The sequence below is a fragment of the Tachypleus tridentatus genome, chromosome 10 (genome assembly GCF_004210375.1).
Source record: "Tachypleus tridentatus isolate NWPU-2018 chromosome 10, ASM421037v1, whole genome shotgun sequence".
NCBI lineage: Eukaryota > Metazoa > Arthropoda > Merostomata > Xiphosura > Limulidae > Tachypleus > Tachypleus tridentatus.
Window position 1 is genome coordinate 156899932 of NC_134834.1, and position 24920 is coordinate 156924851.

The following is a 24920-nucleotide window of genomic DNA, read 5'->3' on the forward strand; positions in this document are numbered from 1 at the left end:
TGCCAAAGGGTTACTCTATCGGCGGATTTTAGAAATGTTTCCTGTAAGGAAAGACACACAGGACGATAGGAATCAATCAGCGCCTTGATATCATCCAAATTAGGGTGGAAACCTCGACAGTTCCACTGTATCAATGTGGCCATTTTTATCTATGTGGAGAGCCCCTCTTTTCTTGACCACGTCTTCTTCTTTATTCTCTTTATTACAAGAAGGTCTATCTACCTCCATAGATAATGCCTGGGTTGAGTAACCAGGTCTCTGTCATTATAAGGAGATTCCACTGACTGAAGCCATGAAGGAGTAATTGTTTTGCATCGCTGGACTAGAGAAGAAAATGAACCCGAGGAAATGCCCGAACTCAGAACCAAAGGAAGTGGATCTGGAGATGTTCTGGATGAAATGGTAGAGAGAAAGATGGGTGTTGACGTTGACTGATCAACGTTATTAACCATGGAAAGGAAAATACTTTTCAGTGGTTTGAAAACGATTTTTGGAGGCATGGAGAGATTTGTCTACATTCCCACTTTAGCAGTGAAATGGAGAGCAGCAGCATACGTCCAGGATGGAGTGGTGTGCAGTAACTTTCGAGCCTCTGGGTAACAAATGTTATGAACTATTTTCAAGTGCTGTACCTCTTTTTCTTCTACCCAACTAGGGCATGAACGAAAGTAAGATGGGTGAGAGCCACTATAATTAACAAAAAGATGGTCTATTCCACACTTTTAGGCATCAAGGTCCTTGCCACTGCAACAAGCATACGTCAAGGAACCATGAAATGATATTTTTGAGTGACTAAACCGCTGATGTTGGAAACATCTGATATGATTTGGAATATATAGCCATATTTTGCAACTTAGATAACCTATTTAGATGGTGGCAAGTAGACGTGGCGGTGTAAATGTCAAAATTAGGACATTGGTTGGTATCATAATTCCATCTTTGCGAGTAGAGACATGCCTCACTGCAGAAACTCCTTGGGTGGAAAAACCAGGGAGGATCTCTGATTCGGGAATGTTCTTCAAATCTCTCTCAACAATAACTCCTCGTGACGATTTCAAAGTAGTAGGGGAGTAACCTCAGTGGCCTTCGAATGGAAGAGAAGTTCACTGTGTTTAGGAATGGATGTTTCCACCAAGATGTCTCCACGACGTAACTTTTTGACTGACTTAGGAGAGCCAGCAAGACCCTCTCGTCCCTTCTGAATAAAAAAGGGGAGACATTTACCCTAAAGATTTGCCCGATAAAGAATGTAATATCAAAAAATGAGATACAGGTGTTGAAAAAGTTGAAGATTGCCTTTTAGAATCTTCAGGACGTGGTTGTTTACCAATGATCTCTTTTCACTATCTTATTTAGATTTTGATTAGTGGGATCCATAATAAAGAAAGAATGTTTTGATGCTCACTGACCCCACCCACCATGGAGCTTTACAAGGGAACGCACTACAATGCCAAAAAAAGACACTGCAGGAACGCCAGGATTTCGTGAACACTATACCCGAACACCAGCATCAGGCACAATGTCCACAACACTCATTGAAAAAATCCAACACTAGTACTCGATTGATCCTAGCCCAAGTGAACCAGCGACTGACTCTGGGAGGGCCATCCCAAGGCCGCCAGTCCACATGAATTCAAGGCCAAAGTGGTGTGTTATGGTTGGACCTCTCAAACACCAGGATCCTCTCCTCCCCTTCACGAGTTGTCATACACGCAAACACGTGGATGGATGTTTAGGTCCTAGAGAAGGTAAACTGAAAGAACACAACCTCTCTGGGAGGTCCCTTCATCACGTATAGGAATCCACATGGAGGGTAATAATTCATGAATATATTAGTAAATCTGAAGTAGTACAAAAAAAGACACTTATAATGTGCAGAAATATTGAAATGACAAGAACCGAAGTAGTATAGTACAAGACAAGATCAAGAAAGCCATTGGAGATGTGAAACAGAATTTTGGTCGTAAAATTGAAATAGTACAAAAAAACAACTTATAATGTGCAGAAACACTGCAATGACAAAAATTGAAAAAATAAAAAATATATATATAAATTGTAAAAAGATAAACAAGTTGAATTAGCACAAAAAATTAATGAGATATAAAAGAACATCAACATATAAAATAACTGAAAATTAATTGACAAATTCAAGAATCAAACCAACCACATTCTAACTGTATCAATCATATAATTCAATTGTTAAATTTCTTTAAATACGCAATTGGAACAGGAGAAACAATTTGGTCAATACTTATTACCACTGCAACAGTGCCACATGTGGCCACAAAACCTTAATAAAATACTCCAGTTATTACAGAACTCGATAGTGAGGTTCAACAGCAGAAACCATTCAAAAATCGACAGATTATGACGATAAGGTACCATAGGACATATATCAATATTAGCTTCAAATAATTTTCAAAGTGAATGAATAAAGCATTGAACGAAAAGCTATCCATCTTACTATTCATAAAAAAGGACCATCCACAAGAAAATAAGTGTTTGAAGTGTAACTTAATATTACATATTGCCATAATCTACAGAATATAAATCTTCTTAAAGGACACCAGAAAATGAAAACTGCTATAAAAGTGGGAAACATGAGCATTAAAACGGAAACTTTGTGAAATAAACAAATGATAAAAACCAAGGATACCATAAGATGAGTCCTGGAGCCCAACATGATCAAATGAACACACAATCAGAAAACAGGAAATAGCTGTATGGAAGAAATGAATTTCAGTTAAGAATAGTAATTCATCTGTTCTAATTGATATAGAAAGTTCATTACTTAAAGAAACCATTCCATTAGTCAATAGATTTATTGTTGAGAAGCCTTGCAATATATCGAATAACATTGGTTCTACTGCTACAACTGTTCGACCCATTCTATTAAATAGTGATAAAAAATTACCTAAAGAGGTGGAAAAAATCCCATAAAAAGTGACTGTCATTTGTTTAATAAAAATAAGTATGAATACTGTGTTTTTTCTAATTGAGATACTTTAAATAGTGGATATTTGTAAAAAAAAAATATCACATTCTTACCATCAAATAACTTATCTATATGCAGTACAAATTAAAATAATATGTTGGAATTCGCTTCAAATCTTCGTCATATCGCAAATCTGTTGTTTTGGTTTTTTTCAAAGCAATCATTCCTTAAAAAACGTGAAACTTGTTTGCAATTAATTTTCAGTGTGAAGCGTCTGAAAAGTGACCACTTTGAAAACTGTTAATGACATTTGTCTGCTATGAATAATCTCACTAAGACGTAACTGCTTTAAATAGTCCTACCTAGTTCGTTAAAAAGTGACTTGCTGGCAAATTCTAGTGACTAAGCTCTTTAGCTTAGTTAGCAGAGCAAACATTTGAAATGTGACAGCTCTTGAGTTCATAATATATATATTGGGTTCAATATATATATATATATATATCTTTCAGAGAAAAATAATACTGATAAAGTTAAGAAAACAAAACTGATAAACGGTGTATCTCTACCGTAATGTTGGTCCTACTTCCGCATCCACCTCCAAAACCCTAGGGTACATTTTATATCCCACATTATAGCTCATATGCTGGGATCTTTTCAATTAGTGCAGCGTTTTTTGTTTATTATTTTTAAATTTATATGCAAAAACGGCTCGTTTGGGTTGAGAAAATATTTTACATAGAAGATATACATAGAAATATTTTACATATTTTCTCAACCCAAACGAGCCGTTTTTGCATATAAATTTCTCAACAAGTGGGTTTCTCGACATCACTGATTATTTTTAAATTTATTTTTGTTTCGGCTTGTTTTTTAAAGTTATAACAAACTAATATATATCAAACACTACTAACCACTGACCTTCAAGTTGGGTATTGTAAATATGCTGAGATTTAACTCTTTTAAATAACAACCGCACTGAGACTCAAATACTTCACTTAAGTCCGCAAACTTTCAGTTGTCCCACCGCGGTACTTAAATAGCCTACTTAAAACCTCACTTATTATTTTAAATGAATTGTTTCAGACCTAGATGCTCTAGTAACAATAAGACACTCTCATTGAGACCTATGTATTTTCATCTCAAGGAAGTGCTTTAAATAACCACAATGAGACCTGATTGCTTTGAATGATCTCATCGAGACCTCTGCTTGAAATAGTCCTGCCTATATATGGTTTGATAAATAATCACAATTCCCCCTTTTAAAAAAATCACATTGTATATATACTCTATATAAAACATGACTACTTTAAATATTTATTACTATAGCACTATTGTTGTTATTTAATATTCTTAATATGATATGTTTGTTTTAAACAATTCAAGTGAGATCTTACGGCTTCCTACACCCTCCTCAAAAGTGTAATTCACCACCAAGAGACATATTACAATGACAGAGCGCAACGTACCCTAGTAGAAAATTTCAGAACTATAGAATGACAACTGTATAATAATAGTTATCATAATAACTGTGGTGTTACGTATGTATCAATGACAACACTCTCGTAAAACCGGTTTAACAGCCCCATCACAATAGTTGGCACTTGCAATTTGAAAAATCTTAGAAACTCTAAAGCCTGCAAGGTCACTACACATTTCTTGAACTAAGCTCGCCAAGCGTAACAATAGACCAGGATAGTGCAGAGATATAGTACAACAGTGTTTTGCTATTTGCCTTATTCAGGTTTTTTCCAGGGGTATATATTCCTTGTCGTTTCAAAGTAGTTTATTTTGTTTCTTCGACAGTATTACAAGATTTATTGTTAAGTTCGACTTCATTAATTAAGAAACTATTGAGATTCAAAAGAAACAGATTTAAAAGAATTGATTGTTAACTGTGTTTCTACGAGCCAGACACCTAGGATTTTGCAGAACCTAATTTTTCAAGTCATCCCGACTCGTTTGTTTATTGGCTAACATTTTTTAAAACCTGATTGCACAAAAAGCAAATAATTGCTTTGTGAAAACCTGATTCACTGCTTGCCACAAAACAGATATCGATATTCTGTAAGTGTGATGATCTTGTATTGATAAAGTAACGTTAATACGGGAAAAGAAGAAAATGGCTTGTAAGTCAAACTACACATGTGTAGTACTTGTAGGACATGCCCTTGATGTCAGTGTGGTGCAATGGTTTAAACCAAGAAGTCAAAATGGAACTAAAAGCAGATGGGAAACAGCCGCAGAGCAAATTAATGGCACGAAGAAAGAAAAAAGGAAAGTTTTTTTTGTTTTGAATCACGCACAAAGCTACTCAAGGGATATCTGCGCTAGCCGTCCCTAATTTAGCAGTGTAAGGCTAGAGGGAAGGCAGCTAGTCATCACCATCCACCGCCAACTCTTGGGCTACTCTTTTACCAACGAATAGTGAGATTGAGCTTCACATTATAACGCCCACACGGCTGAAAGGGCGAGAATGTTTGGTGAGACGGGGATTCGAACCCGTGACGCTCAGATTACGAGTCGAACGCCTTAACCCACTTGGCCATGCCGGGCCATAAAAAAAGGAAGGACTGATTATGCTATTCTATTGGAGAGTAATGAAGATGAATGTTCTAGCGATACTTCTGAGGATCCCTTGGAATTTATGACACTGAAGAAACGAAGCAGATCATCTAAAAACTCAAATGTAAAAGCAATGCATTTAAGGCATTGTTGTAGTACTCCAACAGGTTGTGGGAACGATGTCTATTCAATTAGCCAGTTCTTTGGTATCGAATCCACAGCGACATAAAACTTTCCAAATGAAGAAGCTCGACTGAAGGCATCAAGTTTCAGTGCTCTCGACAATAATAATCGATTGCTTTCATTCTGCATGACTGTATCAAAAATTCTATGCACCTTGTTATTCCCAGGAGTCCAGATGGTTTTATGAACGTTTTTGAAAACGACATTTGTAAGAAATATGATGATACAAAACTATTCTGCTAATGATATGCAACAAGCTCTACTAGAGAAATGTATTCAGAGAACGAAAACGTTAGATGTTGGTACATGGCTGATTTTCAAATGACCTAACTGACAAGAGTAAGAGGTTCAGGCTGAAATAAAGTATATATATGTATTTAGAGGAAACTTTATAGTTGGTGATAGAATTAGGATCCTTAAGGTCACATGTTAACTGATAAAGGTACCATCTAGAAGTTATGGAGATATCAGAACTTGCTGCATTGAAACATCAGTTCCTCTTCACGAGTCTAGGAAAAGTGAAACAACTAATCAGAAAGATAGTTAAATAGAACAGAGGAAGTAACACAAAACACAATAACTATTTCAAGTGTAACTTAAAGGGTATACTACTGGGAACTTTAGGAAAAGGCTTGTATGGAATAAGAGTTCTCAAATGAAACCAGATATAGGTAATTGTTATAACTGTGAGAAACCTGGCCATTGCAGCTGAGACTTCAAAGAATAAACAGTTGTTATAAAGCCAGGGAGATAGAACCTAATAAGAACAATGGAAGATCAGAACACTAAAGAGGCATCTAGAAAGCAGAAATTAAATGAATTTATGAGATGAAGTTCCACTAGAAGTATTGTATCCCAAATGAAAAAAAAGTTTGAGGAAAGCTATCTACGAGTACATGGGTTTATTGATGGGAAACCTTATATTCTGCTGAGTTGACACTGTTTCTACAACTACAGTTAGGTTCTAGAGAGGCCCGGCATGGCCAAGCGTGTTAAGGCGTGCGACTCGTAATCTGAGGGTCGCGGGTTCGCATCCCCGTCGCGCCAAACATGCTCGCCCTTTCAGCCGTGGGGGCGTTATAATGTGACGGTCAATCCTACTATTCGTTGGTAAAAGAGTAGCCCAAGAGTTGGCGGTGGGTGGTGATGACAAGCTGCCTTCCCTCTAGTCTTACACTGCTAAATTAGGGATGGCTAGCGCAGATAGCCCTCGAGTAGCTTTGTGCGAAATTCAAAACAAAAAAAAATGTTCTAGAGATGAAAAAGAAGTAGCATCGATGCAAACAATAGGTGTACATAAAGTGTCAGAAAAAAAAAAAGAGTTGGAAGTTACCTTTACTATAGGAAGTTTATTTGTGCCTCGTTGTATGTGCGTATTTGACATCACAGAATATTGTATTTTGGAAACTGACTTCATGCAGAGACATGAATGTAAAGTCAGGCTAACTAGTTTATGACTAGGAAAATGTGCACTGTATAGATATTACTACAGCAAAGATTGAATATTCATTGAAAACAGTGGCAGTAGTCATAATACCATCATGAAATGAAAGACTCGTCTCATTACTCAACAGCAATAATTCATATAATGAATTATTTGTTGTGCAGTCAAATACTTCGACATGTCATGCGGAATTAGTGGTTAGAAGAGCTCTACTGGATTTAAAAAATAAAGGTGTTGTACATTACTTTACCCAAGAGAGACTTAAAAGTGTCTGTGATAAAGCAAAAAGTATCTATGCTGTAAGTGCTGATAAAAATGGATTCCATCAAGGTTATATGTATTGATTTGTTTTGTTTGTTTGTTTTTGAATTACGCGCTAAGCTACACGAGGGCTATCTGCTATAGTAGTGTGAGACTAGGGGGAAGGCAACTAGTCGTCACCACCCACCGCCAGCTCTTGGGCTACTTTTTTACCAACGAATAGTGGGATTGATCGTAACTTTATAACGTCCCCATGACTGAAAGGGCGAGCATGTTTGGTGCGATGGGGATTCTAACCCACGACCCTCAGATTACTAGTCGAGCCCTATATGTATTGGCTCAACGGTTCTCGTCACGAGAGAGGACAAACTCTATAAAGTTAAATAGGTGTTCCGAAAAGTGGTGATCCAACTCACATGTCACCAAAATTATTGTCTTCAGAAGTACATTGGTAAGATAATGGCCAACTGTGAAATTCCAGAAGATAAGTGGTCAGTGGAACCTAAACCTGTGAAGGAGCCTAGAATCCCTGTCAAGGTACTTTAAGAGGATTATCAAGGTTGAAGCCACTAATGGATTCACTCGACCACCAACCCAAAAGAAGTCATCTAGATAGCCAGTGGCAACAAAATACAATCCCATTTATACACCATAGGCTTCAGAAGAAGAAGAAATACCAAAACAAAAACAAAAAAACTTGGCAAATGGAGAATTTTGTGTAATGTTTTATTTTATTATTTTTGTATTATAATTGTTCAATGAACTTCACAATTCAGGAAGAAAACAATAATGTAAACTATGGCTTTAATGTTGTAATTTGTTCATAAACAAGTGGGCTAGAATAGCTAGACAGTTCTAAGTGCATGTCTATTTTCTCGAACATTCTAAGTTAAGTTATAATTATGATACAGTTGTGAAGATTACAGAGTTATTTGAATACAAAGGGTTTTTCAAAATGCAGATTTTAGTCAGCCAGCATTTTTAATGACGTATTTGTATCTGCGTTTGCTGTTACACCTCTTGAATTACTTTGTACAAGTAAGTTGATTTATTTGACTTTAGTTAACTCCACTTGTAATGTATGCCTCTAAAAATTTACGACCGTGTACAAGTGTTAAGTCTTAAGGAAACGTCAAAAGAAGAAATAAACTAATTTGTATGGATTGACTTTGAAATACTTTTATAAAATAGTTTAAAAGAACCCAACAACGTAAGATGAACGTGACAGTTCTATTTTATAACTTTCTGTATTAAAACCATACGAATTTTAATTTTCTAATTAACCTTTTGCAATGACTTCCTACAGAACATCTACCAAGGTACTTTCACCAAAAAACTAAAGTAAAAACCTTATAAAATAAATAAGCAGTTCATGAAAAAGGGGAAATTCAATTATTCGGTGAATTAGTACTGTTTATCGTTCGATTAATTTCGTGAATAAATGTTATAAATTAAACGTACTTCTTGGAGTTTATACTGAAGCGTTATATTTGGAATTAGGCTACTATTTATTTGCTGAGTTTATATTGAAAAGTTTATTTATAAATACAAAGTACATACAAAGTAAATACAAAGCTACACAATGGACCATCTGTGCTCTACCCATCACGGGTATTGGAAGCCGGTTTCTAGCAGTGTGAGTCCGAAGACATGCCGCTGTGCCACTGGGTGGCTGAATATGACTGCAACAAACGTTACATAAGAAAACATAAGATAATCTACAACAACCCAACAATAAAGAAAATACATTAACAATACACTATAACTCCTCTGTTTACAACGGAAATCAAACTAATTTTTTTGTGAATTTTGCTGACTTCTTGTTACAAATATAGGACACATTAGCATGAATAATACTTCAATATGCTGTTATTAACAAACAACCTGCAGTACTTGGTTTTTATTTTGATTACATGTAAACACTGCTAAGAACATTTTATGTTGTGTTTCACTGTGTATATTGGAGTATTTGTTTGTTTGTTTTCTGAGTTTCGTGCAAAGCTACTTGAGGACTATCTCACATTACGAGTCGCACACTTTAACCCACCTGGCCATGCTGGGCCATATTTGAGTAAATTGCTCTAAAACAGTATTTCTCAGCCGAATTTACCACACGACCCCTGCGGCTGAGCTTTGATTGTCGCGACTCTCCATAGCCCTCTTTAAGGATCAAAAAACAGTTCGTCATAGCTTATGATAAAGGCGATATTTGCACCTCTCAGACACCTTGAGAGAGGTCTCAAAAACAAAACAGCATACATTTCATTCATCCCAAACAGCGCGTGATCCACCTGGAAATCTGATCGCGGCCTCCTTTGGGGGTCGTTTGAGAAATACTAGTCTAAAGCCTTTCTTCTATCACAGGGGTGTGCAACATTTTTCGTCGGTGGGCCATATAACCAACTTCATCAATCAAGCGGGGCCACTTAAAAAACAAGCTTATTCGTGTACATGCACAATAAATTAAAAAAAAATCTCAAAATGCAAGCAATAATATTTTATATTTTTGCATGAGTGATCATTTTAGTGCGACACTTGAAATTTAGAGTCCTTGCAGAGCTTGTCAATATCAGCTTTGACAGAAGTGGTTCCCACTCTTAACTGACTGGTCAAATGTTCATCAGTCAGCTGACTTCTACATTTGGTTTTGATGAGCTTCATTTTGGAGAAAAATTGCTCACAGCAGTAGGTGCTACCAAAAAGGGAGGCAATTCTTTGTGCATGACGGGACAAATTGGGAAACTTTTCACGTACACAGAGTTTGTAAAAGTCTAGCAAACTGTTTTCAGAGAATTTCCTTTTAGTGTCCATGTCAGCCTGCAGTTCAATGAGTTCCATTTGGCAATCATCAGGACTGTCTTCCACTGCCAAATCAAAAGGTTGAGCGAACAATTTCAATCTAATTTCAGTTTGTCTGAAATCTGGAAATTTGTTTGCAAACTCATCACGCAGCTTTTGTACACTGGTTCCATATTTGGTGCAATCCAGATTAGGAAATTCCAGTTTCCTGGTTGCAAGACATGTAAAATGGGTCAATATGGCTCTTCTCAACTGAACCTGAAAAGTTCCAATTTCTTCTCAAAAGCACAAATATGCTCAAACAACTTATTCACAAGTTGACTTTTCCCTTGTAGTTTTAAGTTTAAATCAGACAGATGCTGTGTAATGTCTGTGAGGAATGCTAAGTCATTCAGCCAGTTCTCATTGCTCAAGAAGTCCACATTCTGACGTTTGCTCTCCATGAAGAACTTAATCTCCTCTCGCAGATTCCAGAATCTCTTCAAAGTAGCAGCTCTACTAAGCCAACGTACAGCAGAGAAGTACAAAACATCTGAATACTCACTGTCCAGCTCATCTAAAAAGTTTTAAATTGTCGATGATTTAATCCTCGTGTTCGAATATAATTTACGCATTGGACGACATTTTTCATGACTTCTGCAAAATCCAGAACTTTGGTGCACAAGCTCTCTTGGTGAATAATGCAATGGCTTACAACTACGTCTTGTGCTCCAATTGCAGTTAGAAATTTCTTGGTGAATCCATTTGTCCTACCTGTCATGGAAGGAGCACCATCTGTTGTAACACCACATAATTTATAAGGATTCAGTTCAAACTTTTCTACAACCTTAAGCACTTGTTCACAAATATCCTGTCCTGTGGTTGTGGAGGAAAGGCTTGCCATATCTAAAAACTCTTCGAAAACATCAAAGCCTGCAGTAACAGCTCTGATGAAAATGACAAGTTGGGATGTGTCATTGATATCAGTGCTTTCATCCAAAGCCAGACTGAAAGCTTCACACGAATTCAATCTCTTTCAAAGTTTCTTTGATGTCCTCTGAAAGATCTTTTGTCCTGCGTGAGACAGTAAAGGGAAAGGCTAGTTTGCTCCACCAAATATTTTTCTCTGGACATGCATATTCTGTGAATATTGTTAAACAATTTTAATAAATTCTCCATCACTGAAAGGCTTTCCCTTTTCTGCCATACATTCACAAAGCTTAAAACTCAGTTTTGTCACCAGTTCTGAATTTTTCTTGAAAGTGGTAAAACACCTTGTTGCTTTTCAATGGATGTTTTAAATGTTCAATTTTGTCCTTTCGTGCCTGACCAACAATTTCATCAAACTGGGAGGAGTGCTTAGTTGCGTAATGTCGCTTAATATTGTACTCTTTCATGACTGCAATTGTAGTTTGACAGACAAGGCAGACAACACCTTGATTATGTGGGACAACAAGATATTTTGTGCACCATTCACTGTTGAATAACCTTCCCTCATCATCAATTTTTCGTTTCTTAACTGCTGACATTTTACTAGCCCTGAAATCAAAACAAAAATTATTCTCACGAAAATAGCAAAGTAGAAAAAAACATAGAATTTATTTACACATGGAACCTCTTATGGACAGAAACACATGTTTCTAAATTGGCATCCCGATCATAGCCTTCCGGTACTTAAATTAATTGAGAATAGCAAAATACAGTGTGACCTCGCCTATTCGCGGTTCGCCATTCGCGGCCCCGCATATTCGCGGGTTATGCGCGAACTGCGTTTTTGTAGGTCACAGAGACTGAAAGGGCTTTTCGAGGAGATTTCTGTTGTATTTACTCAATCGCCGTTTTATCAATTGTCGTCTTCACTAAACAAGATTGGACTGCTATTGGCTGACTGCCTCAGCTTCCCCAACAACGCAAACGGCAAAGCAAAGCCCGGTAACGCACGGTACAATTTAGTGAAATACATAACAGAATGCAACATTGCTACATTATTACTGCATCAATGAGTATAAGTATCATTAGTGTTTGGGAAGCATTTCATATAGTATATAATCGCATACATATACGTTTTAAAACTGCATCCAATATTCGCGGTTTTCGCTATTCGCGGAGGGTAAAGAACGTAACCCCGCGAATAACGAGGTCACACTGTACATAGAATCAGATGCATCTGAAAGCAAAAATTTTAATAAATTCAGTAAAGTCACAACAATATGCTAAATAATAATCAATTTACCTTCAATCTCTTGTAGTAACTGTAAAAGGTAATAAAATTTTCACCAATAATGAATGACGGACAGCAGAGGTTAGGGAAAATTGTCGCCAGTGGGCGAAGGCGAGGTTCAGGACATGACGTTGAGTCGTAGACAATAGTGCTAGTGCACGTCACCTATTCATGCCCTAAGGAGGCCGACCAATCGAATTCGGCCTGCTCCTCTCTAGCAAAGATAATTTTAGAAGTTTGTCGAGTCGAAGCCTGGGAATCCCGTAGGATCGATGCTTTTAAAAATATTCCATTTGCGTTGGATTACAGATCAGGCCACATGGTTAGATTACAACAACTAGGGCCACACTAAATGGTTTGGCGGGCCGGGTTGTGGCCCGCGGGCCGCCTGTTGCACTCCCCTGTTCTATCATATATTTTCACTAGCTATTAACATAAGTTTATACAACAAAACAGCTTAATAAATATAATTTTAAATCATGTAATTATAAATTTATGTATAATTTATCACCAAATGAAGAGAACTGTTATATAATTACATAGGCACAAATTTATTATAATAATATTCAGTTTATGTCAGTCTTACAGGCCTGGCATGGCCTAGCACGTTAAGGCGTGCGCTTCGTAATCTGAGGGGCGCGTGTTCGCGCCCGAGTCGCGCCAAACATGCTCGCCCTCCCAGCCGTGGGGGCGTTATAATGTGACGGTCAATCCCACTTTTCGTTGGTAAAAGAGTAGCCCAAGAGTTGGCGGTGGATGGTGATGACTAGCTGCCTTCCCTCTAGTCTTACACTGCTAAATTAGGGACGGCTAGCACAGATAGCCCTCGAGTAGCTTTGTGCGAAATTCCAAAACAAACAAAGAAACAGTCAGTCTTACAAATATGCGCACACTTGATTTCATTTATGTAAACAAAAGACGGATATAAATCAAATATGCAAACATACAACCAATACATAGTCTCCTAAATTGCTCGTTCAAGTATTTTGATAAAAATCTTTAGACAAGTGATTTATTAACCCACATAGATTGTTATATAATACTTGATGATGATACCCGTAAGTATCTTTCTGCACTATATTAGACCATAAAATGTCGCTTAGACTAAGACATCAAAGGTGTATTTTAAAAGTCATTTATGTCAAATACGCGTCTCATAAAGTATTATAGTGAAAAAGTGATGACTTGCCCATGAAAATATTTGTGAGAGTAGAACTGTTACGCAACCAAATGACGAGAAGCGGCAGAAAAAGCAATAAATACTACAAGTTTAACATTTATTTCAGAGCTGCAAAGGTCATCAGGCCATGACCTGACCACTTTTCATGGCATGTATAGCTATAACTTATGTATTAAAACATGCTTCTATTAATTTAATACATTACGTTGTATGTAATAGATATTTTGTATACAACATCTCAAAAGCTTATCAGTTTTGAAATACGCCTAACGTTAGGTCGTAGAATAACATTATAAGGTTATTTAGTTATAATGTTAAGTATGGTAAAGTTAAACTTTAACTAAAGAAAAGGAAAACTGTAGACAAGTTACAGTGTCAATTTATCAAATGTATGTGCCTGTGCGTGTTTTCCTTATAACAAAGCCACGTTATACTATCTGCTGAGTCCACCCACCGAAGGGAATCGAACCCCTGATTAGCATTGCAAATGCGTAGACTTATCGGTGTACCAGCGGGGGACTGTTAAATGTATGTCGTGCGTAATATAAGTTTAACTAATATTAGACGTACGACGGGAATGTGTATAGACACACGCAAAATATATTGTGACGTATTGTAATTTATCTCGGGCGAGTCTCTGATTTATTATGTTACGTATTACGATTTCGAATAGCCGAAAATCTTAATTTGAACTTAGAAGTTAATTAAATATTAATATAAATCAAATTTATGATATTTGCCAACAAAAATTATACACAATTTTTTCTTGCTTGACACAAATATATTTTAATATACAAACAATACAATTTATAATGACGGTTACTACAAATATTGTTTTATATACAAGTTTTATCAACTTACAAAATGCAAACTATACTGAGTCTTCTATCTTGTCTAGAACTGAATATTTTATCGACAAATCAGATCCACGTCGAGTAAATTAATTCTGAGTTGATATTGTTACACCTCGCTTAGGCTAGCTAGCTTGACGGGCTTCACGTCGCTGACATTTTACTGATGACGATATTTAATGTCCACATAGAAATACAAACATTCGAAGTTAACTCACTGAAGTTGAAAAGCTCGTAATGTTCGAAATCTATGAATGTTCCTGGTCAAATTCTGTATTTTCCCGATTAATACACTGGCTATTGCTGACAAACAATAATAACAACTGTCTCTTGGCGCTTTAGTTTATATAGTTTGAGGCGAGAATCTCGGATGTTCAACAATGTTCGAAAACACGTGAACCACATATTGTTAATTTTTGCTCTCGAAAATCTTCTAGAAATTTAAAGAACAGGTGAGATTTGCACAATACACATTCAACAATATACGTCACATGTATAAAAACTATACTGAAACAAACGTAAGTATAAAAACAAATACATAACAGTAAATCCGTTACAATATATAGATGTGTATATATGTATATACTAGATGTACTTGCACAGGGTTTCGGAAAGTGTTACCTTTCAAATGTTAAAAACCAAAATTAAGAGTTACAAATAAAATATTTTTATTTCTTACTTTTGAAATTAATGTCATTCTATATTGTAGTCTACAGAGTGCAAAATTCTTCTCGTGATTCATGACGTATGCATGTTTTACTGACGTCGACGGTACTACTTATAACGTTAAACATCCCCTATGTGATGTATTTTTAGTGCCTTCCAACTAACTAACAGACAACACACAACTCTATAATGAAGCGATTGGTTTAAAAAGATGATCCTCCAGGCGGCCTTTGGCCTTCTTTCGGGAAAAAATCTTCATAGAAGATATAAGAAAAAGTTTTAAGAAAGAAGTAAATATTTAATTTGATATAACGTTTTGGGCTTAAACTATTCTTTAGATGATGTTTGTTCTTTACCATGGTATCTCGTGTTTTTTCTTTCTTAAATTATGTCTTAGAGATTTCAACGTCTGTGATTAGAATCATTTTGTATTATTCAGGAAATGCTGTTTTTAAAGAAGTGCTGTTGCTTGGTTTGTTAATTTCGCACAAAGCTACTCGAGAGCTATCTCCACTAGCAGTGAAAGTGGAAGGCAGCTAGTCATCACCACCCACTGCCAGAACTTGGGCTGCTCTTTTACCAACGAATATTGGGATTGCCCGTCACATTATAACGCCCCCATGGCTGGGAGGGCGAGCATGTTTGGTGTGACGGGGATTCGAACCCTCAATCCTCGGATTACGAGTCGAGTGCCTTATCCACCTGGCCATGTGCTGTTGCAGTGAAGATACCAAATTGACCACAAATATTTTGCATATCTATGCTATTACTTATATATATTTAGGCTACGTAACAAACCTGATATTAAAAATAACAGACACAAATGCAAATGAAGATTTTTAACATTTATGCTTGAATCCTTCCCATTGGAGTCGTACTGAACAACTAAAAGTGAAAAAAATACTTATCCTTATTTCTATCATGAAATTCAAAATGAGAAAGAAAAGCAAACATGACTAGAAATCATTGCACCGGAAAGTAAAGTCCCTGTTAGTTCATACAAGGTATCCGTTAACTGGTGGCCAGGTATTTAAAGGCGTGCATTAGCAAACACACGTTTTCATACGCTACAAGTGCTGTAGCCTGTGAGTATCCCAAAAATTGGGAAGGCTCACGCACATGTGTACTGACTGATTCCGTCTACGAACTAATATCACCAAAACATAAGGAGAATATATATATATCTAATCCCCTTTTCAATGTTACGTGTTGTTTTTACTGCTTTATTATGAATAAAAAATGATAAGAAGAAACATAAAATACATTTTTACTTTGTTCTAGAAGAATGTTTTCTTCTTCTTTTCGTGCATAACTTTATCTCCGGCCTTATCCGGTTTTTTGTAAATGTGCGGTTCTGTGGATAATGGTGACGTAATACAAGTTTAGATCTTTCACACTTACGCTTGAATCCTTTCCATGTGTCCGTGGATGATGATAGTATTAAGACAGACTATAATTTTAAAGAATCATTTAATTGTTTTTTTTCTGGATATTGTATTTTTATTATTTCTTTGAATTTTTCTCTCTAAGAAAATAAGGCCCGGCATGGCCTAGCGCGTAAGGCGTGCGACTCGTAATCCGAGGGTCGCGGGTTCGCGCCCCCGTCGCGCTAAACCAGCCGTGGGGGTGTATAATGTGACGCTCAATCCCACTATTCGTTGGTAAAAGAGTAGCCCAAGAGTTGGCGGTGGGTGGTGATGACTAGCTGCCTTCCCTCTAGTCTTACACTGCTAAATTAGGGACGGCTAGCACAGATAGCCCTCGAGTAGCTTTGTGCGAAATTCAAAAACAAACAAACAAACTCAGAGAAAATAAAGGTGAAAATGCAATAACAATATTTTTTAATCTTTTTTTGTTTGTTTGTTTAACTTGTAAATTATTTTGATAAGAGATTTTCACCACACTTCGAATATAAAGAATACAGTTATCAAGTGTGTTATTTCGATAAATACAAACAGGCAGGTTCGAAATATATTTATTTCCACTAAAGTAACTATTTTATGTTTGCACAGTTCTAATCTTGAAATATCAGTTACATGATGTGTGATAATACTATATACATCACAAAATATTACTATACTAACGTCATCGAGCTAATAAAAAAAACATCAGTCTTACATTCGCGGTCAATGATCCGTAGCACTCATCAATTCTGAAATGTTGATACTACATAATATAATTTTATAATATAAAAAAATATAGTCATGAAATATTTTACCTCGGTGCAATGTCTCCATTTTCTCTTCATAAAGTCCTGCAGAGTGAGAAATTAAAATACAAATTCACAAACACAAGAATTTGACGTGGTCTTATTCTCGTATCATAGTATAAGTTGTCTGCTCAATCATAAAGACTTTCTGGAATATTTGTGCGCCGTCTAGTGGAAATGAAAAAAGGTGTTATGAGTAATGTATGTTAGGCATTTCGTTGGTAGTTTAATAATTCTAGCAACGGATGGAAGTAGTTAAAGTAATACAGCCATTAAGCGTTCTAAAATAGTAGTTAATATCTTTTAATCTCATGCATTACTTTTTTGTCATTGTTTTCGGTTGACAGAATTATCAAGTCATTCATAACTCGTAATTTAATTTTTGCGTTAGGCTTAGTCAAATCATGTTATGAACCTCTTCAAAGAAACGGAACTTCCACATATTTTGTGGTATAGCAATCTGTGATAAACACAAAGTTTAAGTACATTCAGAGTTATAACTTTAGTATGAGGTAAGTCAATGAAGTTTGTTTTGTAATACTAGGAACGGTAGAAAACCCAGATTGTTAATTCACAAGGAGTTGAAGTTGAAATGTAAACTGTAAAGTCGCGCATATATAGTATTAGGCTCGTTAGTATCAAAAACAAGTTTGCTGCATACTTGTTTCAAATTCAACTTTCGAGAATTAACTACTAGTGCAGCATCTACTGGTTCAACTTCAATGTTTAACTTCAGTTACATTTACCACTGTATTTACTATTATTTATTACTCTCAGACATATAAAGCTGAAAAAAACTGAACAGTGGTTTGAACTGTTATATTGTCAAAATATATATTGTTTATTTTCCATGATTTGCTACATTAGAAGTAAAAATATTACAAACGATCACAAAGTGGAATAATATTATGCACATAAATTTAAAAAGATTAATTTTAAGCTTCAGAATACATTTACTTGTTATCACAAAGATGAGATCTTAATGTTTTTCATAATAGATTAATTACATTCTTGACTCAGTGAGGTAATTTCTGGAGTCTCATTTATATTTCTTGAGTTTCATTAAATAAGAACAAAATGTACATTATCAGATAAGACTAATTGATCTGTTTTGTCATTCTGCTACTTATATTTGGTGCTACTTTGTTCGGTTACATGTAAACTTTTGACACTGGAGAAATAACTTGAAAATGGACTAAAAAGTAATTAGTTTGTTGATGTATTTAATATCAGTAAAAGTGTACATAATACCATTATTTCTGGTAAAAACTTTGATATTTTAGATGTATCATAACTTCACTGTTATTGATATCAAGGTTAGAACATACTTTGTTCATGTTTTCAGTAAAATTCAAGCTTTATGTTCCCAGACAATTATATGTAACTTTGAGTTAGTTTATAATATTTTCATTATGAGATTTTGTGATAGAAGCAAAGAACTACTGGCATTCAGTTTGTTTTAAATATCATTTATGTGGCTCACTCAAAATATTTGAAACAATCCACTAGAAATTACAGTATTGTCCAAATGTAAGTACTGCTTGGCAGAAAAATAAATGGTCTTAGGAAAAAAGTATATTGATAGTGATGACCTTTTGTTACTGATTAAACATTGCATTTGTTGCTTTTATTTTCATGGCAGTATAAATTTCATATACCTCACTACTTGTTGAAGATTGATATATTCTTGTACCTCATTGCTGTTTCATTTAGTTTACGTTTTATTTGCTTACAGTGGTTCACTGGAACTGCTTTAATTACGTCTTGTGAAGCTTTGATGTAGAAACAACTATCTTCTAAAAACATGCACTGCTCAAGGATGTGTGGATCAGATATTTGGTTTTCAAAACTGAAGGTCAAGTATATCTTAGGAAGCTTAATTCTGATTGGAATTTGTGATATATTTGGTGTTTTCATTCACTTCTTTGAGGTAGATTATCACACCAAATTTACTTATCCTCTTGATATTAATATGGATGAAGTACTTTGGGAGATAAAAGAAGGAAAAGTGCCATCCATAAAGCCAATTAATGTACATAACTATAGATTTAGGATTAAAAATGAAGTAAAATGTAAAGCTAAGGATAAAAACAACTATACAGATGTAGTTCTTCTTTATGTAATTAAATCAGCAATAAATAATCTAAAACAAAGAAATGCTATTCGCAAAAGTTGGGGTTGGGAACAAAGATTTTCTGATGTAACTATTCGCCGGATCTTTTTGCTTGGTAAAAGCGAGACAAACCCCATCTTACAAGATGACATTGATGAAGAGCATGAAAAGTATCAAGACTTAGTTCAGGCTGACTTTGTTGACACTTACTACAATAACACTATAAAAACAATGATGGGATTTAAATGGGTTGTAAACAATTGCCCCAAAGCTCAATTTATTATATTTGCTGATGATGATGTGTATATTTCAACCAAAAACCTTCTAAAGTTTGTAAGAAATCCACTCAATATTCAGTTAGGTTACAGAAGACTGTTATATTTGTCCTATGATGATAACAGGAAACTTCCAAAGTCCAATCATAAAAAGTTTAAGATTGAAACAACACTAAGTAGCACTGTTTTAAATACTATGCAAATCAGAACCTTTGAAGAAATACCACTTCAAAGAAAACTTTTTTATGATGTTGATGAAACCATAGGAGATAGTCTTTATGCTGGCTATGTGTTTGATACATCACCAATGAGGCATAAACCTAGTAAGTGGTATATAACTCTGAAGGAATATCCATTCTCTAGGTATCCTCCATATGTCACAGCTGGAACTTATGTGTTATCTTTTCCAGCACTATATGACATGTACTATACAAGTCTTTACACCAAACATTTCAGATTTGATGATGTATTTCTTGGTATTGTGGCCAAAAAATGTGGAATATCACCATTCCATAATAAAAATTTTTATTTCTGGAAAAAACCCTATGATAAGCTAGGATATGCTGATGTGATAGCTTCTCATGGTTATGATAATCCAAAAGAACTTCAAAAAGTGTGGGAAGAACAAAGAAGTCTAGGAAATGCATGAATAACTGTAATATATGGATTTCTTTATAAAGCTTTATATGAAAATATTGTTATAAAATAGCATACATACATACATATAAAAGTTTGTTATAATTTAACAAATGATAAACAAAAAATGCTGCACTAATTGAAAAGATCCCAGGATACAAGTGATAATGTGGGATATAAAATGCATCCTAGGTTTTGAAGGAGACTGCAGAAGTGGGACCCACATTGCAGTGGGAATATATAGTCTGTCAGTTTTAATCTCCATTTGCCAGTCTTGTATAATAAGTAAAGGAGTAGCAATAGATACAGAAACGGAAATAAGGAGAGAGATATGGGTGCTCAAGCCCATGACGTCCCACATCTATATCACCCTTCACTGCCTGCAGGCAATTGTGGGAAGGTGACTACTCTACAAAGTAAAGAAGAGAAAATTTGAAATAAGAAAAATAAAGAACCACCATTTGGATGCAAGTTAGCATTCCAGCCCCCATCATTATGGTAGAAAGGCACTAACAGGTAGCCCAGTAAATGAATTATACTCGTATGAAGAATCCCATCCCGTTATCTAAACCTAGCAGAACTCTCAATCACCACCCATTTTATAGCTTGTACCCTGGGATCTTTTCAATTAGTGTAATTTTTTTTTCAGTTTGTTTTTAATGCAGTCCTTCCTTTTAATTTTGTTTACTTAACTTTATCAGTATTTTCTTTAAAATATACATAACATATATGTATGTTTGTAATTACTGAAAATGGATAGTTTCTAAAATTTATCTTCAAAAGTTTTGTGCAGTAGTGCACTGTTAGTCAAAATGTTTGAACTAGGATACTTTTCTTGTAGTATTTAGTTGAAGTCTGATGGGCATTTTCTTTTAAAAATTGATATTAATGAATGCAAGTGGCTATTATTCCCATACAGTTAATATGTTTAAAATCTTCAGAGTATCTGTGTAAAAGTTCTAGATATTCAATCTCGAAATTAAGAGTTAAATACAGAAGTTCAACAGATAAAGTTATAATCTGTAGATTATAGAAATGTACTTTATCTTAAAACTGTAAGTTAATTAATTTGTACATTATAAATATTCTTAAAGACTGTATACATTGTACAAATGTAACTTTAAATGTTTAAAATTAATCACATCAGAAATTAAAACAAAAAACTTATTGTAACACTAAAAGAGCCTGTGTATTAAAAACCAATTGTATGTTTAAGTTCCAAATGTGTTGAATTTGTACGTGTTAAACTGAAAGTGAACAAACAATTATCTGTTGTTACCAAGTTACTACCTGAAAAACTTTTTTGCATAAAACAATACAAAAGGATATGAAATTGCACTGTGCACAAAAGAAAAGCATAGAATGCTAAGAAATATTACTTTTAAATTCAGTAATCTACCAATTAGTGTAATAAGCATGTTTTTATATCGGCTGTTTAGTTTCCAAAGAAAATTACTTTTCTGTAAAACCTGCTCAAAAGATCCAAATGTACAATTCACTCTCAAGAAAGCTTGCTATAAAAAATCAGTTGTTTAATATCTAAATCAAAGAATCTGATGACAGGGTTTTAGTTTAAAAAGATTTTCAATATCAAATATTATCACTACAGAATAACTGTGTGCTTTTCATTTATTTTATTTACCAAATTATTTTCTTATTAACAATAAGATCATAATGGCAAACAAAGCATGTACAAATCAAAACATTAAAGAACTTTCACTATTATACAATAAAAATATTTTGAGTAGGTAATAAAGAAAAATGCTCCTTTTAACATTTTTGTAGTAAAATCAAGTTCATATAAACATTACTATTACCTCTTTCTAATTCATGAATGTTTTAATCATATTTATCCAACAATATTTTTTCACACAACTAAATCTGATGTCTTAAATTTCAAAACAATTGTGTATCAACTAATGATTCCTATTTGTACCTGAAAAATATAGTGGCAACAATAAGTTATAGGAACATTTTCTTTTATTTTTTGCCTTAATTGTCCTCAAATTGTACTAACCACCATGTGGATAAGAATAATGAGGCTTAAAATATTTCATGTTAACAGCAATGGAGGATGGAAAGAGGTTAGAAAATGGCCAAGTTTTAAGAGAAACTGGTACATTTTAATCTAATATTCTTCAGATATTCATGGAGAATTGGTTTTTCTGTACTGTTTCTGTGCAGTTATGAAAGTCAAAACACTAAATTTCCAGAACATGACATTTAACTCTTTCAACCTGATGATTTCCATATGAGAGGAATACCTTAAAATAAACCTTCAATAATTCCATGTAACACACATGCACTTTCTTTGGCTGTGAGCTAGAAAAGGGCATCAAACATGCTAGTTCTCACATTTATTAGTTTGGCCTTGTTAGGACTGTTTACCATAGAGGAAGCAGACTTTCAGACTCCAGTACTTCAAGGTCTTTTAAATATTTTCATCAATATATGCAAGAGAATTTTGTATTCAGCTTTCAACTCAGCCATTCCCCCAGTACTCAAATATTTTTCTCATTGAATTTACACTGGTATTGTAACAGCCAGTAACATGTCTAAGTTAGGAAGTTGTGATCCTTGCTTTATTTGGAATTGAACTGTATATAGTAGAACTTAGATGAAAAAGGTGGTGTCATAATACTTTCTACAATACATATTACATAATGAATTAATAGCAGAAGTAAATATACTCTTCTATTTATAAAGATTAATCTGGCTTTTGTTGCTACTGGATAAAACTGAAGTACAACTAGTTATTTAAAACTAAGGCAAAATATGTGAACTTGCACTGTGTTTTAAATACTACTAACATAGTAACTAAATTTAGTAAACTTTCTTCTCTACTTAAACACCAATTTGAAAATCAGCACTTAAAATATGATACTTATGATAATTTGTTACTAGAGTTAATTACAGATCAGAAATCATCGTTTTAGATTATTATTTTGTAGAGTTTATAACAAGTTTCAGAACATTATAGAGAAATTGGAATGATTATAAGAGAAAATCTGCTTTTACTGTAACTTTTGTTTATAGATTTGTAATCCAAAATTCCAAAATGTATTTCATAAGTTAAAAAAGAAGGGGGGTTCACAATACAACTGAGTAGGACTTTATACCAGTTAAGTAAATTGCATATTGAAAACTTGACACATTTTTCATTTGAATCCACTCTTTTAACCTACTTTTCTGATTTGAGTTGGACATTATCATTCAAGGACACTTATTATACCAGAAGAAGAAAAATTGATCAAGCCTTACATAAGTTTAATTAATACATGGGAAATACAAAATGCTTAAGAGATATCTGAAATAACCTCTTATAAATTACAAAAAGAAAAATTGGTTTAACAAGTTGCTCAAGCTAAATAAATAGTAGCAGGTTTCTGCAGATACATGAATCTATCAAAACATTTGCTTTGCAGCTGAGAATAATAAGAAAATATTTCCTATTAACCTTTTAGAAAAGTATTGTTGTAAAGGCTTAAACAGACAATTGCTTGAAGGGAGTTCTTTTTGATAAACAAGCCAATGACCCCTTTCTTCCACAGAAGTATTGCTCTGTGACTTGGGTATCATTTGTTTATGATGTATTACCACATAAAACATAAATAAAGACATATTTTACATTCAGTAAAGCTAACATACTTTCAATTTTGTCATTTGTAACTTTTAATTTATTAAGTTCTGATATTACACAATTATGCATTGATAACATACATGTTCATAAAACCTAAAATTGTGTGGTTACACTAATTTTCAAATCAATACAACACTTTTCATACCATCAAATTAGTGCATTATTAAAAAAGTTCACAAATTTGAATATTTTTTATGCCTTTAAGAAATACTTATGTACAAGAAATATATCCTGTTTTAGGAAATGATAATTCAACTGAAAACCATCAGCATGTATGCCAGTTTATAAGTTTTTCTGAGAATAAACTAAATGAGTGAAAATTATTTTTGATAAATGACAAGAGATTACAAATGTTTCCAAAAGGGAAACAAAGTTGATTGATACATTTTTTTTTTTAATAGTTGAGATTATATATGGTTTCTCCTGTGATACTGATGCATGACACAGTATGCCAAACTTACTGTATAATGTACAGAAACAAACACTAAAATAGTCACTTATAAAAAATATGGAGTAGTGTTACGAGGAGGAATCACACGCTCAGAGTCTGGAACAGCATGAAATAACTTAGCGGTGCGATTTTCTACATCAGTGAAGGCCAACACAGCAGCAATGTTTCCACAGCGATAACAGTAGTTGGGTGCAGACCACACAGTGACAAGCTTCTCTTCAAACATGTACTTATAACCTAATAAAAAAATTAACTATCTTATTACTAGTATGCAATAAAACTTTTAATGCTCAAAATATTAAGTTTATTTTTAATTTAAACCAACCCTATTAATGTTTAATTTCTTAAAAAATACCATTAACCTCTTTAACCAGATAGTGATGAGGAAAAAAAATTTCCATAAAGATAATCAACTGAAAAAATATATACAAGAAATATCGTACACAACTACACTGAATTCTTCATAATTGAATTCCAATAACACTCACTAAGATGAAAATCCACAAATTTAAACA

General features: G+C 34.3%; 2 protein-coding genes across 2 annotated transcripts in view; one reads left to right on the top strand and one right to left on the bottom strand.

The window, feature by feature from the left end:
* The first annotated feature begins 17449 nt into the window (after positions 1-17449).
* Positions 17450-21529, top strand: LOC143230719 (beta-1,3-galactosyltransferase brn-like). Its single transcript, XM_076464762.1, has 2 exons — positions 17450-17802; positions 19026-21529. The coding sequence occupies exon 2, from the start codon at positions 19095-19097 to the stop codon at positions 20325-20327; it is 1233 nt and encodes a 410-aa protein (XP_076320877.1). The 5' UTR covers positions 17450-17802; positions 19026-19094; the 3' UTR covers positions 20328-21529.
* A 296-nt stretch (positions 21530-21825) lies between these two features.
* PpV (Protein phosphatase V) overlaps positions 21826-24920 on the bottom strand; it is a 37260-nt gene continuing 34165 nt past the window's right edge. The window contains exon 10 of the mRNA XM_076464763.1: positions 21826-24642. Within this exon, the coding sequence (XP_076320878.1) occupies positions 24452-24642 (191 nt within the window). The 3' untranslated portion in view covers positions 21826-24451. The remainder of the gene's footprint in view (positions 24643-24920) is intronic.

Coding starts and splice junctions, on each gene's coding strand:
- LOC143230719 (XM_076464762.1), top strand. CDS start 19,095: ATGCACTGCTCAAGGATGTGTGGATCAGATATTTGGTTTTCAAAACTG.